Source organism: Camelina sativa, chromosome 17 (assembly GCF_030686135.1).
Source record: "Camelina sativa cultivar CO46 ecotype springtype chromosome 17, ASM3068613v1".
In the NCBI taxonomy this organism is placed as follows: domain Eukaryota; kingdom Viridiplantae; phylum Streptophyta; class Magnoliopsida; order Brassicales; family Brassicaceae; genus Camelina; species Camelina sativa.
This window is the reverse complement of record NC_141896.1, coordinates 33,511,243-33,526,995: the sequence shown is the minus strand read 5'-3', so window position 1 is coordinate 33,526,995 and position 15,753 is coordinate 33,511,243. Positions and strand designations below refer to the sequence as shown.

Below are 15,753 nucleotides of genomic sequence, written 5' to 3'. Positions count from 1 at the left end.
TAAATATATCATAATTTTTGTTTCTATATTAATTATGCTGTATTTTTTTAGTTGGAATGGTATATAAACTATTTAGGAAACAAAATCTGATAATGCTATTTTTGGAAAAAAATTTAGGATTTAACTTTGTAAATAAGTACAAATAAAAGGGTAGAACCCAAAATGTATTTTAAAAATGTATATATAGATGATTAGTTGATATTATTAATCTAATAAGAGGATAATAATACTTTGATAGATCCACTAAGAATTCAACCTACTTTGATAGATCTACTGTAAGCTTAGGCCATCTTTGATTTGATCGAATCGTATTCCTCTTCTCTTCTCGAAATCTATTTCCTATTCCTCTATATATATATATATATATATATATATAGATTATAAATATTCCATCTCTTAAACAAAAAGAAAACTAGTACTCCCTCTGTATCATAATAGATGATGTTTTAGGATTTTTACATAAATCAAGAAAAACATTTATTATTTAACAATAAGTGTATTATTTATTTCTAATAATATATTTTTATAATTAACCAATAATATTTCATCAAACTCTTAAATTTTCATTTAATGATTCTTGAACTTTGCAATTTCTTAGTATTAATTGATAAAAGTATATAGAAAATCATCTATTCTGATACAAAATAAAATCCTACAACATCATCTATTCTGTTACAGAGGGAGTATCATTTTTACGTTTTTTTCTTTGAAATATCAACTTTCTTTAAGGCATTTTTCATCTTAATTTGCGTAGATCTACCTAAGTTCTATTAAAGGAGGAAAATGAAAAATTTGTGCCACTTATTAATGGGCCTTAGAGGCCGCCTATTAAACCAAAGTGACAATAACGTCTCACACGTGTCTAATAAGAACGACACGCGCGTCTTATCTTAGACATCTAAACTCAACCAATACGAGGCGACTCTTCTTGTCCGAAAGACTCGTCTCACCAACACCCAATTGTGAAAGCTTTTGGACATTATAAGGTCTCATTCAACTAAAACGTTTTTAACACACTTACGTCTTCGAGACTCCATTGACGTTAAACAAATCTAATCCATCTCTTTTATCAATTCTTAAACCACGGACCACCCAACACCTTACCTACCACTCTTTCTCTCTCTCTCGTTGAAACAGAGCACTCAGAAATGGATTCTGAATCGTCCAAGACCAAAACTGTAGACCCTGCGCTTCACATGTTCGGTTTCGAGTTCGATGAGTTATCTCCCACACGTATCACTGGTCGTCTTCCCGTTTCTCCAAACTGTTGCCAGGTTTCTCCTCTTTCTTCAATTGATTTATTCTTTATCCCCAAATTCTGAGGATTTTGTTTCAATTTTCTCAAAGGCCTTCAAGGTGTTACACGGTGGTGTATCTGCTTTGATCGCGGAGTCTTTAGCAAGTATGGGAGCTCACATGGCTTCTGGTTTCAAAAGGGTAGCTGGGATTCAACTCTCAATCAACCATTTAAAGAGTGCTGATCTTGGTGACCTTGTCTTCGCCGAAGCATCTCCTGTAACCAAAGGCAAGACTATTCAGGTTTGGGAAGTCAAGCTATGGAAAACAACAGAGAAAGATAAACTTAACAAAATCTTGATATCTTCCTCTAGAGTCACACTTATCTGTAACCTTCCTATCCCTGATAACGCCAAAGATGCTGCAGACGCGCTTAGAATGGTTGCAAAGTTGTAGAGTTTCTTCAGCCTTTTTTTTTTTTAGGTCTCCAATGTGATTGTGTAATCTTTACTAATGGCTTCGTTTTTTTTACTTGTATCTATGATGTATCATTCATCTTCTGAAAATTTGATGATAAAGCTTTAAAGTGGTAAAGACAGTGATACCAAAAACGTCTATGTTACCTTGTTTTTAGCAACAGAAACAGAACCAAACATTGGCTGCTGACTGCTGTCCTTCTTCATTGGGATCTGTTTGACCTGAAAAAAAAAAGATGGAAACTTTAATTAGTGTCATGTGCTTCCCTTGTATCTGTTAGGACAGCTTGTATTTGTAGAGACAAGATGTGGTAGTAGCGGTAGAAATGCTTGTCAGATGTGCCATTTGTAGACACACCACCACAAATCAGGAGCCTTTGGTAACAATATATAAGAAACAAGCACAGTGAAAATGATTAATACGGTACTTGGCAAGGCAATGAACATAATAAGATAGAAACTTGTTGAATAAAGCTCTCTCTGGTACTGAGTGTTATAAGCAGTTAAGTTTGGTGGGATCAAAATGTAGAAACTTGTTGTAATTAGGGTGCTCAAATCCGGTTTAAGGCCAAAATCGTAACGAACCACCAATTTGAAAATCAAACCGAATCAAAAATGAAATAGAAAACCACAAATTTTCCTTCTAAAAAAGAACCGAAACCGTATTCCGTTCGTAAACCGAGTTATTTGAATCAAACCGAGATTAAACAAAACCGGATTTGTCCTGCAATCTGTTTGCCCTTCTCCATCAAAAAGCTCTGAAACGGTGACGTTTGGGTATGTGAAACTTTGAAAAGACGAAGACGAAGAGAGAGGGACGAGACGAGGGAAACCAAGATTTGATTCCGCCATTGAAGAGGGTCACAACTCACATCCGAAAGAAGAAGAAGAGATCCAAAATGGATGATGACTGGGGTTTGACCGTGGAAGAGATGGATGCTATTGAAAAAGAAGCTCTTCAGATGATCAACCAGAAACGCAATTTGTCTTCTTCTTCCGTGCCAACTCCGAACGAGGTTTTAACCTAAATTTGCGTTCTTTTCTTGTTTATTGTGGTAATTAGGGCAATTTCGTATTGCTTCGAGTGTTTGTAACGTGCAATTTTGCTTCTAATCAGTCCCTTATGTGTGTGTTTAGGTTCATGCTTCGTCTCAAGGAACCAGAGTCTTACCTTCAACTCTCGCTCCTCAACCAAACACTGGTCAGTTTATTTTGTTTCCAGTACCATTTATCTTATGTTATCTCTCTGCATATGGGTTTTGTTCACGTTTACTGTATTAACTCTGAGGCTAGTCTCTGGGCCAAAAGATGAGAGCTTTAAGCCAAAGGAGCAAAAAGTTTCTGTCAAAATTTTGCTTCATTATAGTGGAGATCTTGCTGCTAAGTTCCCCTATAACCAGGTAAGTTATCATCACAAGTCAGATGTCTTTGTGGGAAAATATGCTAAAGTAGTTTTGTGTTTGACACTTACTAGCTCTTTGTTTTTTTCTAGGTTGTGGTAGATGCTGTGCGTAAGATCCCTAAGGCTATTTGGAATCCTAAAGAAAGGTTTGCCTTTTTTTACTCTCTCATATGCATGCGTCGTTTATGTGATTTGTTTCTTTGTGTCTTTTGTATATCTTATGTGTTTTGTTGTGATCTGTTAACAAAACTGAGAAATAAGCCTTGGTATGTAATTGCATTGTTTATTCTCTTGTGGAAGTCCAGGTTATGGACCTTTCCCCTTTCTTCATTGTCATCAGCTGAAAGTATTTTACAACAAGTTTCCAGCGTTAAAGTCGAGGTAAGGCACCTTTATTCATTAAATTTTGATCTAGAGATTAAGCATTGGTACATTGCTATCTAATTTTTCCTTTGAATTAATCAGATAGAGAGCTTAGATCCTCTTGTGCAACGTGCAGTAGCCTCTGCCTCAAGAGTTCCAGATCTACAGCGTAAGTCAGGCATCCTGTTTATTACGTCAGACACATTAACAATGTGATTCTTTAATATATGTTCATTTTTTGGACCCCTTTTATGGGATTTTCATGTCTGACTTTCTCTTGCTTTCTTCTTCTTCTCTTCTATTCTCCCTAGATCTTTATGAAAAGATACCAAGCCATATTGAGCCAAAGCTTCTTCCATTTCAGCGTGAAGGCATAAAGTATGTGTATGTCAACGATATGTAGTACTTGTGATTCTTCTTTATTACCAAATGAACAGCCTTTTGGCTTTTGGATTTTGGCTGCCTCATAACTATTCTTTCGCCTCATGATCGGTTTCTTCCTTTCCCGTAAGGTTTATTTTACAGCACGGAGGACGTGTGCTCCTAGCAGATGAAATGGGTCTTGGAAAAACTTTGCAGGCGAGTAGTTCCTGCTTATAGGCCTCTGTATATCTTTTTATTTCTTGGTTTTTTACAATCCTATTCCCCTTTCATTGGAGAAGATATCTACTGTCACTTGTTAACATATCTCTTTGACATTGTTCCACATATATCATATAGTATCTTCTAACAAGTATACCTCCTTGCAAACCAGCGAGAAACTAATTCTGGAGAATTGCTTGTATTTGTTTTTAACATTAGTCTTATTTGCATGCCCATTGTCTGTGCAGGCAATTGCTGTTACAACATGCGTTCAGGAATCTTGGCCAGTTCTGATTATTGCACCATCTTCATTACGTTTGCATTGGGCAACAGTAAGCTCATGATATTTGAATTTTACTTGGGCGTTCTTTATGTCACTGAGATGATTCATTATGTTACTTTCTTGCAGATGATTCACCAATGGCTGCATGTACCTCCGTCAGACATAGTTGTATGTAGTTTAGTGCTTGTATAACGCTTGTAGCTTAAGTATATCCATTCTATATTTTCTCTCTAATCTAAGTTATCCTTTTAGTAGGTAGTTTTACCGCAACCAGGTGGATCAAACAAGTGCGGATTTACTATAGTTTCCTCAAATACAAAGGGAACAATCCATCTTGATGGTGTCTTCAACATTGTTTCCTATGATGTGGTCACTAAGTTGGACAAACTTCTAATGGCGCTGGACTTTAAGGTAACTAGACATTGCTTCGCACTGATTTTTTTGTGCATTGTTCCCGCTATCTTGATTTTTAATGATCACGTTGGTTACCAATTAGTCATGTGATATTGAGATTCTTGAAATTTTAAGAGGAGCTAAGTTAAGGAATGGAGAGGAAAGATGCATTTATAATTTGCGTTCAGTAACTTGCATATAAGGCGTTTAGTGTTTGTCACAATTATTTGAGGTTTTACTATGTACAGTCCTTCTTTGCAGGTCGTTATCGCAGATGAATCACATTTTCTTAAAAACGCTCAAGCAAAGAGGACTAGTGCTTGCCTTCCAGTCATAAAGGTATTATCGATATCAATATATCATTCTCTTATTGTTTTGCCTACCAAGCTAGTTTTTAAGTTATCAGCTAACGGAATTGGAAAATCAGTTTCTTTTTGGTGTAACTGTGATCTTTTGTTACATTATTAATGAGTAATTTTCTCGTAGTTAGTTATATTCTATTGAAATACATACTCATGTATATGTTTCCAGAAAGCTCAATATGCAATCCTTCTGAGTGGAACTCCTGCTTTGTCTAGACCAATAGAGCTATTCAAACAGGTGAGCTTTCCATTTTACTAGTCCACATTTCTTTTTATTTTGTTTGGATTGTGAGGGACCTTGTGTATCTATGGTTGTAATTTGATTTACTAAAAAATCCTTTTGGTCTTTACTCTTGGCAGCTGGAAGCTCTATATCCAGATGTTTATAGAAGTGTTCATGAATACGGGAGCAGATACTGCAAAGGCGTAAGTCTACTGCACATTGAGAAACTGCCTAGAATTTTCATACAAGGTAGTTACTGTATGCATCATAATATTTTGTTACTCAAAATTTTAGGGATTTTTTGGAACATATCAAGGCGCAAGCAATCATGATGAATTGCACAATTTGATGAAGGCAACAGTTATGATTAGAAGACTTAAAAAGGATGTATTGACTGAACTTCCATCAAAACGCAGGCAGCAGGTTATTAGTCGTAACTCTTTCTCTTATGTCCACACATGTAATGTAATATCTTTTAGTACTTGTTAACGATTTTGGTCTGACATTATTACTTTGATCTTTGTTTAAATAGGTCTTCCTAGAATTAGCTGAAAAGAACATGAGGCCAGTTAATGCTCTGTTTCATGAGGTAACTTGATTTAGTTTTCAATAGTTATACAATTTACCTTCGATGACGAATCTGTTTTTGAGAAAAGGAATGAGCTTTGTTTTCTCTTTTACAGCTGAAGGTGGTAAAGTCAAAAATTAAGGATTGCATATCAGAAGAAGACATTAAATCTCTGAAATTTACAGAGAAGAACCTTATTAACAAGGTATTCATTTGCCTTTTCCGAATTATTTCTTCACCAACCAACAGCCAAAGGATTTTTGTGCACCTATTCTTGCCGATATATGTTATTTTTTATCTCGTTGGACCTGCTTGTTTTTCATGGTTTCTTATAACATCTCCTCGTTTTGTAATTCAGATTTACACTGAATCCGCTTTAGCCAAAATTCCAGCAGTGATTGAATATCTGGAAAATGTGCTTGAGGTAATAGCTATTAGCAATAAGATGTTTTAAACTCCCATACATTTCTGATACCTATTCCTGTTATTTCTCCTCGACCTTTGTGATGCAGGCTGGCTGCAAATTTCTTGTATTTGCACATCATCTGTCCATGCTTGAGGCATTACACCAGTTTTTTAAAGTAAGGCATTGAACTATTAGCAAAGCTTCCAAAAGCCCCTCTATTTCTTATACAATATACAAAAACAAAAAAAAAATTGCAGAAAAAGAAAGTGGGCTGTATCCGAATTGATGGTAGCACCCCTGCCTCCTCTAGACAAGCCTTGGTTTCTGACTTTCAGAATAAGGATGAAATTAAAGCAGCAGTGGTAAGTATTCTCACCAATCTTTGAAACAAAGTTTCCTACCCTTCTCTTGATATATGCCACTATACAAGGCACAGTTGTTTTGAGTATTATGTGCCGTGAAACTTGTAAATCGCAAAGAGAAGTTATAAAAAAGGAATGTATGCTGTCATTGTATGTTATACTCTTAGTCCTTTTAATCTATAGAAATGAGTACTAGTCCTTGATTTTTTTTGGCTTACATGGATTTGCAGCTGTCAATACGAGCTGCTGGTGTTGGGATAACTTTAACAGCTGCAAGCACTGTTATCTTTGCCGAGTTGTCATGGACTCCGGGTGACCTGACTCAGGCAGAAGATCGTGTACATAGGATTGGTCAGGTGAGTCACAAACGATAGTTTAGTGGAGTCACAAATCACAATCACTAATTAATTTGCAGTGTCATTTTTAAACCCTTTCTGTGGCTTTTGATTCATATCTACAGGTCTCTTCAGTTAACATATACTACCTTCTAGCAAATGATACTGTTGACGACATCATCTGGTTCTTTCTCATTCACATTTACCTTTGAAAGTTCAATGAATTCTCTAAAGTCAGTTCTCCCTTACTCAATTTTCGTAATCTTGGTCATATTTTGTATAGGGATACCGTCCAAAACAAGCTGGATAATCTAGGACAGGTATTCTCTTTTTCTATGTTAAGCCACCTTTAGAGAAAATCTCTTTGTGTCATGTACAAATCACCTTGACCATTATCTTGGAATCCTATTAAAGTCTCAACTACTGGAATGTGTTCAGTGTGATTCATGAAAAATAGATGTTTGATTGTCACGATAAATTGTCTTACATTTTGATCGTCTGTTAAATCTGTTGGAGATTTAAACTTCTGAACAATTTATGACACAGATGCTTGATGGAGAAGAGAATGCTTTGGAGGTATCATCTAGTCATCCGATGAACAGTCCAACAAAACCAAGAAACAGCCCTACAAAGCAGCAAACTCTAGAGCCGTTCTTGAAGCGCTGCAAAAGATTAGATGACGAAACCGAGGAACATCAACCCACGCCCAAAGTTCCCAGACACTGAAATTAAAAATTTGCAAGATCACAGCTGTGTTTTTGTTGCTTGCATAAACACATTCCCTTTTGTGTAAAATGATCATTTGTAATATTTTTAGCGCAAACAAATGATCTTTTAACAGTGTAGGTTCAAGATAATGAATGGTTCATTAGGGCTTGTATCTTCCAGAGGAGTTTGCTTAAGTTGGTCTTATTGCAACAGATTTATTCAGCAGATAGATATGTACAATGAGAAAGCACCACACTCTATATTCAAAAGATAAGATATGTACAATGAGAAAGCACCAGACTCTATATATATAACTTAAGTGATATTAAACACTTTCAAAATGAGACAACCGAGTTCTCTCTGCTACATTCTTCATCAAAGAAACTTGTCACAATAGTTTCCACATCCTGCAACCCAACTCCTAAACAAACGGTCTTGGACGGCGTCATAACTGAATCAGTCATCACAGCATCAGTCTCGTTCACTACTCTAACGTTTGGACCATCACGACACTTCCCCATGCACTTGCAAGCCACAGCGGAACCTTGAAAACCCGTCATAGCCTTTTGAAACTCATCCAACAACACAGCTCCTCCTAATTTCTTACACTTCCCTCCCATACACACTTCTACTCTCTTCAATGGCAATCCAACCACTGGAACCGCTTCTACTTTCTTCATTGTCTGTCCAGGATTGGCCATTGAAGGAAAGACCGTGGATGTTTGCAAAGCAATCTGCAATGCTTCACTGGTGTCCTTGCAAGATTGTGCATCTTCTTGAATTCTCGGAAGGGTTGTTACTAGTGTGGCTTCTGGTTGCAACGGCTCAAGAATCGGTTTAGCCTTGTTTCTCAAAGAGCTCATGTCAACAACTTTGCCTTTGTCACAATCACTGTCACTTGATTCAGACGAGGAAGATGATTCAGAGTCCATTTCAGTCATCTTCTTCAAAGCTTTGGCTTTAGCCTTTTCTTCTTTCCTCTGTTTCTTCAATAGCTTCTCCTCTGCTTTCAACTGTTCAAGCTGCTTAACCAATATCTCGGTTGCTTCCTGCAATAAATCATAAAACCAATCAAGATCCAATCTAACACATCACTTCGATCAATCACCATGAAAGAAACAAAAGTCAAATCAAGAACCATCAAAAATTCTTACCGAGATTGTCTTGGTTTGAATCTCACCAACCAAACCAGCCTCAGGAACAAGACCAAACCCTATACTAGAGAACATATCCAAGTTCTTAGAAAGACTTTTAAGAATCTTGGCCTTCTTCTTCAAGGCTTTCTTCTCCTTCTCCATAACCTTAACCTTCTCCTTCGCTTCGCCGCATCTCGTTGGCTCTATATAGTAATTCACATGCCCTTTATCCGCAAACTCGTTGTTACAAACAACCCCACGAAGCTTCCTGGCTCTAAACGAGACCGTTCTCGTCTTACCGGAAAAATCAGATACTAACCGGAGACCGGAGTAACGGCCATCGGCAACGGAACCTGAAACACACGGAACTTGACGGAGAACGACGCCGGAAACTTCCATCTCTGATCTCAACAAGATCAAGACGATTGCGTCGGAATTGAAAGGTACAAGAATCAATCAATAGGGGAAACTTGATAATGATGATGATGATAACGAACTTTGAGGCTTAAAAGAAGAAGAGATAAAACACAACAAATCCAGAAACTGAAAGGCTGAGTTCTCCTTGTTGTTGAGGCAGTTTTTGCCAGTTCTTTTTTACAGGAGAGAATTGTTTAAACAGTGAGAGATAACGTGGCATGTTTTGGGTGGTTTCAAGGTGTCGTGAGTTGCACTCAGGCTCTCCTTCTGTGTCTCACGAGTTCCACACTTTCCCGCGCTCCGGACACACGCCTTCTGATTAATCTCAGCCGTTGATTTGAACTGATGTTGGAGACCAACGGTCTTAATTTATGATAGGTGTACATGTCGGATTGCCACGTGGAGAATCTTTTTAAAATTGTTTGCCACGTATGTAATAAAGTTGCGAGAGATTAGATGGGTTTTGTATTAAATAAAACTCGAATATGCCACTTGAATGTTAACTAACATCGTTAGCTTTTTGTAATTTGGAATTTGATGAAGTATTTTGGGCAACTTGATAGAATTTTTTTTTTTCATAAAGTATATTGGGCAACTTGATACGATACGAATATTTAAAGTATATTGGGCAACTTCATAAATATTCGACTATATTTCTTATAGTTATCAACTTATCATAATATTTCAAGAAAACAGTATCAAATCATGCTCAATGTATGTTGCATAAACAAAAAAAAAAAATAAGATAAACAACAACAGAAAATAGTATCAAAACAGCCATATTATATTTTTTTTATTATTATTAACACCATTATCTTCTTTTTTTTGTCTGAATAATTCATTATAATTAGTAATCGTTTTTACAAAAAATCTTTTCCCATACTTACAACCACTACTTCCAAAGACTCCCTCTGTTTCACAAAGATGGATGTTTTGACATTTTCACACATTTTAAGAAAAATTTTAGTTTTTATTTGTAAATTAATTTATAATTACTTTTTGGTAGAGAGAGAAAAAATAAACCAATAGCAATTCAAAAATTTAAATATTTTCAATGATTACTTCTTAAAATCTACAAAACATCAATCTTTGTTGGACAAGAAAATATCCCAAAACATCAATCTTTGTGAGACAGATGGAGTATAAATTAACTTAATTGTTGGGTTAGGTATTGATTGTTGGGAAAGGTAACCAATAAAACTGAAGTGTATCATCACGCTACGCTACCTCTCACTTTGTGTGACATCTCATCAAACGACATCTCAGCCTATGATAACAACACCAAAACAGCAATCGGATCTCTAAATTTGGGCCTCTACACAGCTTTTTGACACTAAGTCCAAATTTTGGACAAAGATTTAAAATGTTTATGAATTTCTGTATTAGCTCAAAATTCACTGGAGCCTGGAGGCACATTTACATACATTTTAACATTATTATTATCGTGGTATAACATTTACTCTCTCACACAGACACTATTAACGCAAATAACGAATTTTATAGCCAAAACCAAAGGCCATACATATGCCTCACATTCCTCTGATTACTTTTCCTACGACGGAGCTCCGGCCATATTCCCCCGTGCCAGCCGAAGATGACTCGGAACACGTTGTTTTATCTCTTCTAATGCACACAATGTCTCTGGATCAAGCCCTCCCGCAAACTGAATAAACATTTTAAAATCAATATATCAGGCATCAATGCACCGTGTTCGATTCGAGTAAATTACCTATAGTTTTGAAGTTTAAGATTTACCTGGTGCGTTCTGTAAGCAAATCGGACGCCTTGAAGAAGCAATGCTTCTTGAGTAGACTCTCTATCCAAGTTACGAGCTGATTGTAGCTCGTTTGCTACTCTATTCATGTAGGTTTTAGCAAGCTTGATCGATGCTTTTTTTATCTATTAACAGAACTAGAACAATGTTACAAGAGGACCAAACAGAGTATTTACGTAGAGACAAACCAAAGCTCATCGACAGAAAACAATACCTTGCTTATCATTCCTGAGTCAAGCATCCACTCGACTGGGATCTTAAAGTCCTGGTAAGAACGCATGGATGAGCCACGTAATCTGACTAGCCTCCTTATCCTCTGCTCCGACCTTATCATAACCAAAATTTTTACTTTTTTTTAACACTTTGAAGAAAAGAAAATGTTCTTCTAATGAGTGAGTATCAAAGTAGGGACTTCTTTTACTTGTCTAGTAAGTTGGCCATTTTCTTCAGGGCAACACCGTAGTGAACGCTCGGATCATCAGAGTAGGAAGAAAGTTCTTTTTCCAGTTTCTTTAGCTCGCGGTATTCAACTGCAGCCTCTTGCAGGGAATCGGCTTTCTTCTCAGGCCACTTGAAATGCTTAAGCACAGCTCGCTCGTCAGCCTGTAAGGCAATAGGAAAAGAGGAATGCACATGTAATGTAAGATATCTAACGATGCAAACTCATCAAATCTATATAGAGTTTGGAGATGATTAAGTAATACACTATGGTCTCAGTACACCAAAAACATGATCTTGTTTATAATGTACAAAATCTAGTCACTTGTGTAAAAAAAGAGTTAAAAGAGGAATTAGGCGTTACCAGAGTTGCTAGTTCTTTATCAAGCCAATCCACAAATTTCATGACATCTTCCATATCCGAAAAACAAGTGGTCAGAACTTTCTGGATAAGATCATTGATAAAATCCCCCTTTGTCTCTATATCAGCTTTTATCTGTGGAATAAATTGAAGAGCATCAGTGTCAGATAAGATTGGCCAAGACTCAGATTAAAAGTGAACATATTCCAAAAAAGGAAATTTAGTTTGCTTACAGCGATAAGGTGCGCGGAACGGTTTTGAATTTCTCCAACTATACTGTTGTGAGCACTGTTAACTTGAGACTTATTTCCATTAACCGACGGAGAAAGATCTCTACTATTATCTGGCTTCTTCAAGAGCTGAAATAGCTGTGAAACAGGAGGAGACTTCTGAGCACGCGCTCCTTTAGCAAGAGGCCTAGGAGGTGGTGGTGGCGGAGGAGGCGGTGGTGTTGGTGGTGCAACGGGTGAAGAGTTTTCATCTCTTTTACCTGAATTGCTAGCTGAAGACACCAAAAACTTTGGCAATGGCGGTGTTGTTGGCGGTAATCTTGAAAGTGAAGGTGATGATGGAGATGATCTTGTTTTAATGGAGCTTGATGACTCTACTGCTACCTCTTTTTTAGCCTTGGATTGCTCTAATTTGCTAGCTATTAACCTCTGTATATCTTTGAATCTGCTGTTCTGATGTTCTTTAGCTGGCTGAATCAACCAAAACACTTAGAGATATTAGAACCTTACCATAAGCCTAATCATGGAAACAACCAAATGCAATTCGGATTCCGTAGTCTCACTAAGATTCAATGCAACGGTGAGATTCTTCAACTGAAGTATGAATGAAATGTTTACCTTATCGTTAGATGAGATCTTAGCTTCGGCTGAAGCTAGATCCTGAGAAAGCTTCTTGTTCTTCAATTCAAGCTCTACATTTAAATTAAGAGCTTCATGTAACTCCGTTTTCAAGTTCAAAACCTGCAACTGCAAATCCTTAATCAACGACTCGTTCACTACAAGCTTCTCCTCCAATTCCTCCATTCTCTTCCTCTTCTCATCCTCCGCCGCAGCCGTAGCAATCACCGTCTCTTCGCTTTTCCGAGAAATCGGCCGCCTCGGACAACCGAATTGCTCTACAACCGCCGGACGATTCACAGACCGAGCTCTCTGAGGAGCCGAAACCGCCGTCGTCTCCTCTTCTCCGGATTTCGCTCTCTTAAGCAGAATCGATCGCCGGTTGTTCTTCGCCGCGTCGTTCTTCACATCGTGATTGGACGATTTCTGTTTAACTCCGGCGAGACCGGTATCGTCCTGTGCTCTGGGTTTAGAGATCACTGAGTAGTGCGAATTCGCAGCTCTCACGCGAGAAGGAGTGGTGGAAGCGGCGGAAATGCGTGACATAATAACTAACAAAATCTCCGCCGTATACGACGGTCGCCGGCGAGAAGACTAACTCACTCGTGGTAAAATGTCTTACTCAGCTGCTTTGACTTGTGAAAAACAAAGAGACGACTTCGAAGCTGTCGCACAAGAAAACAACTATTAATCACACACACCAATCATTAGTTCAATAACCATATGCGATGCGACTAATCTTTAAGTATTTTTTAGTTAATTAAATTACTAATCAAGCAAAACTAATGAAGGAATGATCCGTTTGGAGGAAACAGTGGGCTTTATCAGGCCCACCTGATGCTTTGACGACTTTGAGAATAAGACAAAAGAATTTAGTGGTGGGCCAATTTGGTTTTGTTTTTTCTTTCAGGTGACGACGCGTCTGTCCCACGCGCCATCAGAAACCTAACTCACAGACAAAAAAAAGTTGAGAGTGTCGTGTATGTATCGGGACTTATATGTGTACGCGTGTGACTGATGCAACCAAACAAAGTTATGGGCTATGGCTATATGTTTTAAAAAATTGTAATGATTTACCTTAAACTAAATACGTTAATACTCCAATTTTTTTAGCATTTCAAGATCGTTGGGTAGTGTATAATTATAGTTTAAAACAATGAAAAATGATTAAAGAATCAGTTAAACAAAGGACCCACTAATGATTTGTCTCATGTTGAGTTGAGATGTAAATGGAACAAAGAGCATTTGACATTTATGATGGGACCATAATGTTTGGAATAAAAGTTGTATGGTTTTTAATAATTGGTACTAAAAAATAAAAACCACGTAAAAAGAGGAATAGCGTATGTGTGTAGTGTTTTTTTTCATATAAAATAATAAAAATCTTGAAAAACATGTTTAAGACAAAAGGAAAGATTGAGGAGTGAGGAGTATGTCCTAATCATACTCAAACTCAAAGCTGTTAGTGACCATTGGTTTACAAGTTAAGTTATTGACTTACTTGAAGATTTTTGGAGAGTTTTGATCATAATTTGGTATAATGATATAGATATTATATGGTCCGTAAGGCAATTATTGGGCTATGAAGTTTGTGCCTTGCTAGGTAAATCTACTCCCAACTATCTGCAATTTTATTGGATTCTTTTACCGCAAAGGAAAAAGCCTTAATTGGATAGGAAAATCATTATGTATGATGAAAATGAGAAAATCATAACTCTCTACATATGATCAACGATTATATATACTATCAAATTGAAGGGTAAATAACTAAATATGTGAGCTTATTTGTCAAGCCAGTTTTGTAAATATTATTATGTTCTTCAATAGGCATATTGTTTATCTCGTAAATGTAGAATACAAATTGTTGATGTTTACTATGTAAATTTTGTTTTTCGGGACTATAAACCAACAAAAACCTTATTCTTTTCTGTTTGAGTTATACCAATCATAGAGTTTTAACTTTAAAATGAGTGAATGTGTTACCAAAAGTAACTGTTGTGTTTATTAATTAAGTAAGATGTCTTGAAATTTTTATTAATATTTTCCCGTATCTTAAAACAAAAACGTGTTTTACTGAGAGATAATTGGTAATTTAACATCGAACCATGAACATACTGTAAAACAAACAAAAGAACGAAACGTTAACTCCAAAACGTAGCAAAATATCGTGTATATTAATATTATCTTTCTTTAGATTACATCGATATACAACTTGGGTTTTATCAAAATAAAACTATATATAAGTAAATACCATGTAAAACTCTCACGAAGGATCGTTTAGATGCAATTGAGTGTGTTGTGAAAAAACATCGGTATTTGTGGCATGATTTAGTGGCTAAGGAAAAGAAATGAAACACAATATGATAATCCAAACTACAACATAAACTTTGTGTTCAAGTTTGGTGGCGGGATGATATTTGTGGTTTAAAACAAAAGAGAGTTTGTATTTATAACAGAAACTAATTAATACTCATATATATATCCAAACAAATACAATAACCTGGATAAAATGACACTGGTGTTTGTTCTTGTTAATTTTCAAATGGAGAGACAGAGAGAGGATAAGCTTGATTTAAGAACTTAAAGAGAAATATAGTACCTTAGAGATGGAACTCTCGAAGAAGGAGAAGAATACTGGCGATGGTCGTCTTCCCCCAAAAAAACAAACCCCTGTTTACACCCTCATTAGTGACGATGATGATCAATGATTACATGCAGCTGATTATAAATATATATATATATATATATATATATATATATATATTTACGATGACATCATATTCATGTGTCTATAATATATGTGAGCGCTTAATTTATATTTCTGGACGAATGAATATGAATAGGTTTCGTATACATAAATTATATAAGCTCAATGGTACGTGAGATGTCTTGTAAGGGTTAAAAACTTGGAGATACCGGAAGAGAATTATAGTTTAAGAATTAAAACCACAAGAAAATATGAAAAAAAAAATATGTATATGTAAGTAGACGTCTATTTCATGAATGGAGTACGAATGAAACAATAGTTTAATACAGACAAAATCAGGTGTACCCTTTTTGTATGCAAAACCGAAAGAATA

General features: G+C 36.3%; 4 protein-coding genes and 1 long non-coding RNA gene across 6 annotated transcripts; 2 read left to right on the top strand and 3 right to left on the bottom strand.

Annotated features, from left to right (window-relative positions):
• Window positions 1-858: 858 nt before the first annotated feature.
• On the top strand, window positions 859-1,830 carry LOC104758130 (1,4-dihydroxy-2-naphthoyl-CoA thioesterase 1). Its single transcript, XM_010480949.3, has 2 exons — window positions 859-1,274; window positions 1,348-1,830. Exons 1-2 carry the CDS (start codon window positions 1,149-1,151, stop codon window positions 1,690-1,692), a joined length of 471 nt encoding a protein of 156 aa, XP_010479251.1. The 5' UTR covers window positions 859-1,148; the 3' UTR covers window positions 1,693-1,830.
• Window positions 961-2,074, bottom strand: LOC147924672 (uncharacterized). Its single transcript, XR_015586972.1, has 2 exons — window positions 1,860-2,074; window positions 961-1,795 (listed from the first exon to the last, which is right to left on the bottom strand). It is a non-coding gene; the product is annotated as an uncharacterized LOC147924672 (long non-coding RNA).
• A 375-nt stretch (window positions 2,075-2,449) lies between these two features.
• Window positions 2,450-7,878, top strand: LOC104758129 (uncharacterized). The gene is made up of 24 exons (XM_010480948.3): window positions 2,450-2,728; window positions 2,850-2,913; window positions 3,006-3,112; window positions 3,205-3,260; window positions 3,420-3,495; window positions 3,580-3,646; window positions 3,789-3,855; window positions 3,990-4,056; window positions 4,308-4,391; window positions 4,469-4,510; window positions 4,598-4,753; window positions 4,997-5,074; window positions 5,267-5,335; window positions 5,458-5,523; window positions 5,615-5,743; window positions 5,853-5,909; window positions 6,004-6,093; window positions 6,247-6,312; window positions 6,401-6,469; window positions 6,552-6,656; window positions 6,887-7,012; window positions 7,117-7,175; window positions 7,275-7,311; window positions 7,538-7,878. The coding sequence occupies exons 1-24, from the start codon at window positions 2,612-2,614 to the stop codon at window positions 7,715-7,717; spliced, it is 2,034 nt and encodes a 677-aa protein (XP_010479250.1). The 5' UTR covers window positions 2,450-2,611; the 3' UTR covers window positions 7,718-7,878.
• Window positions 7,879-7,884: 6 nt separating this feature from the next.
• LOC104758128 (diacylglycerol O-acyltransferase 3) lies at window positions 7,885-9,838 on the bottom strand. The gene is made up of 2 exons (XM_010480947.3): window positions 8,854-9,838; window positions 7,885-8,748 (listed from the first exon to the last, which is right to left on the bottom strand). Exons 1-2 carry the CDS (start codon window positions 9,232-9,234, stop codon window positions 8,035-8,037), a joined length of 1,095 nt encoding a protein of 364 aa, XP_010479249.3. The 5' UTR covers window positions 9,235-9,838; the 3' UTR covers window positions 7,885-8,034.
• A 738-nt stretch (window positions 9,839-10,576) lies between these two features.
• On the bottom strand, window positions 10,577-15,508 carry LOC104758127 (INCREASED PETAL GROWTH ANISOTROPY 1-like protein 2). 2 transcript variants are annotated; one of them, XM_010480946.3, is made up of 8 exons: window positions 15,273-15,508; window positions 12,674-13,338; window positions 12,059-12,526; window positions 11,829-11,960; window positions 11,448-11,629; window positions 11,241-11,352; window positions 11,008-11,151; window positions 10,577-10,915 (listed from the first exon to the last, which is right to left on the bottom strand). In XM_010480946.3, the coding sequence occupies exons 2-8, from the start codon at window positions 13,217-13,219 to the stop codon at window positions 10,805-10,807; spliced, it is 1,695 nt and encodes a 564-aa protein (XP_010479248.2). In that variant the 5' UTR covers window positions 13,220-13,338; window positions 15,273-15,508; the 3' UTR covers window positions 10,577-10,804. The 2 variants fall into 2 exon arrangements, with proteins under 2 accessions (XP_010479248.2, XP_087353164.1); XM_087497038.1 differs by lacking the exon at window positions 15,273-15,508 and having other exon boundaries at window positions 12,674-13,485.
• Between the last annotated feature and the right edge of the window lie 245 nt (window positions 15,509-15,753).

Bases quoted from the DNA above. Each gene is read 5' to 3' on its own strand.
- LOC104758130 (XM_010480949.3), top strand. From the start codon at position 1,149: ATGGATTCTGAATCGTCCAAGACCAAAACTGTAGACCCTGCGCTTCAC. The intron at 1,275-1,347 runs GTTTCTCCTCTT...ATTTTCTCAAAG, and splicing joins TTTCTCCAAACTGTTGCCAG to GCCTTCAAGGTGTTACACGG.
- LOC104758129 (XM_010480948.3), top strand. From the start codon at position 2,612: ATGGATGATGACTGGGGTTTGACCGTGGAAGAGATGGATGCTATTGAA. The intron at 3,261-3,419 runs GTTTGCCTTTTT...GTGGAAGTCCAG, and splicing joins ATTTGGAATCCTAAAGAAAG to GTTATGGACCTTTCCCCTTT. The intron at 6,657-6,886 runs GTAAGTATTCTC...ATGGATTTGCAG, and splicing joins ATGAAATTAAAGCAGCAGTG to CTGTCAATACGAGCTGCTGG.
- LOC104758128 (XM_010480947.3), bottom strand. From the start codon at position 9,234: ATGGAAGTTTCCGGCGTCGTTCTCCGTCAAGTTCCGTGTGTTTCAGGT. The intron at 8,749-8,853 runs GTAAGAATTTTT...GATTTATTGCAG, and splicing joins TTCAAACCAAGACAATCTCG to GAAGCAACCGAGATATTGGT.
- LOC104758127 (XM_010480946.3), bottom strand. From the start codon at position 13,219: ATGTCACGCATTTCCGCCGCTTCCACCACTCCTTCTCGCGTGAGAGCT. The intron at 11,961-12,058 runs GTAAGCAAACTA...TTTATTCCACAG, and splicing joins GTTCCGCGCACCTTATCGCT to ATAAAAGCTGATATAGAGAC. The intron at 11,630-11,828 runs GTAACGCCTAAT...ATTGCCTTACAG, and splicing joins ATAAAGAACTAGCAACTCTG to GCTGACGAGCGAGCTGTGCT.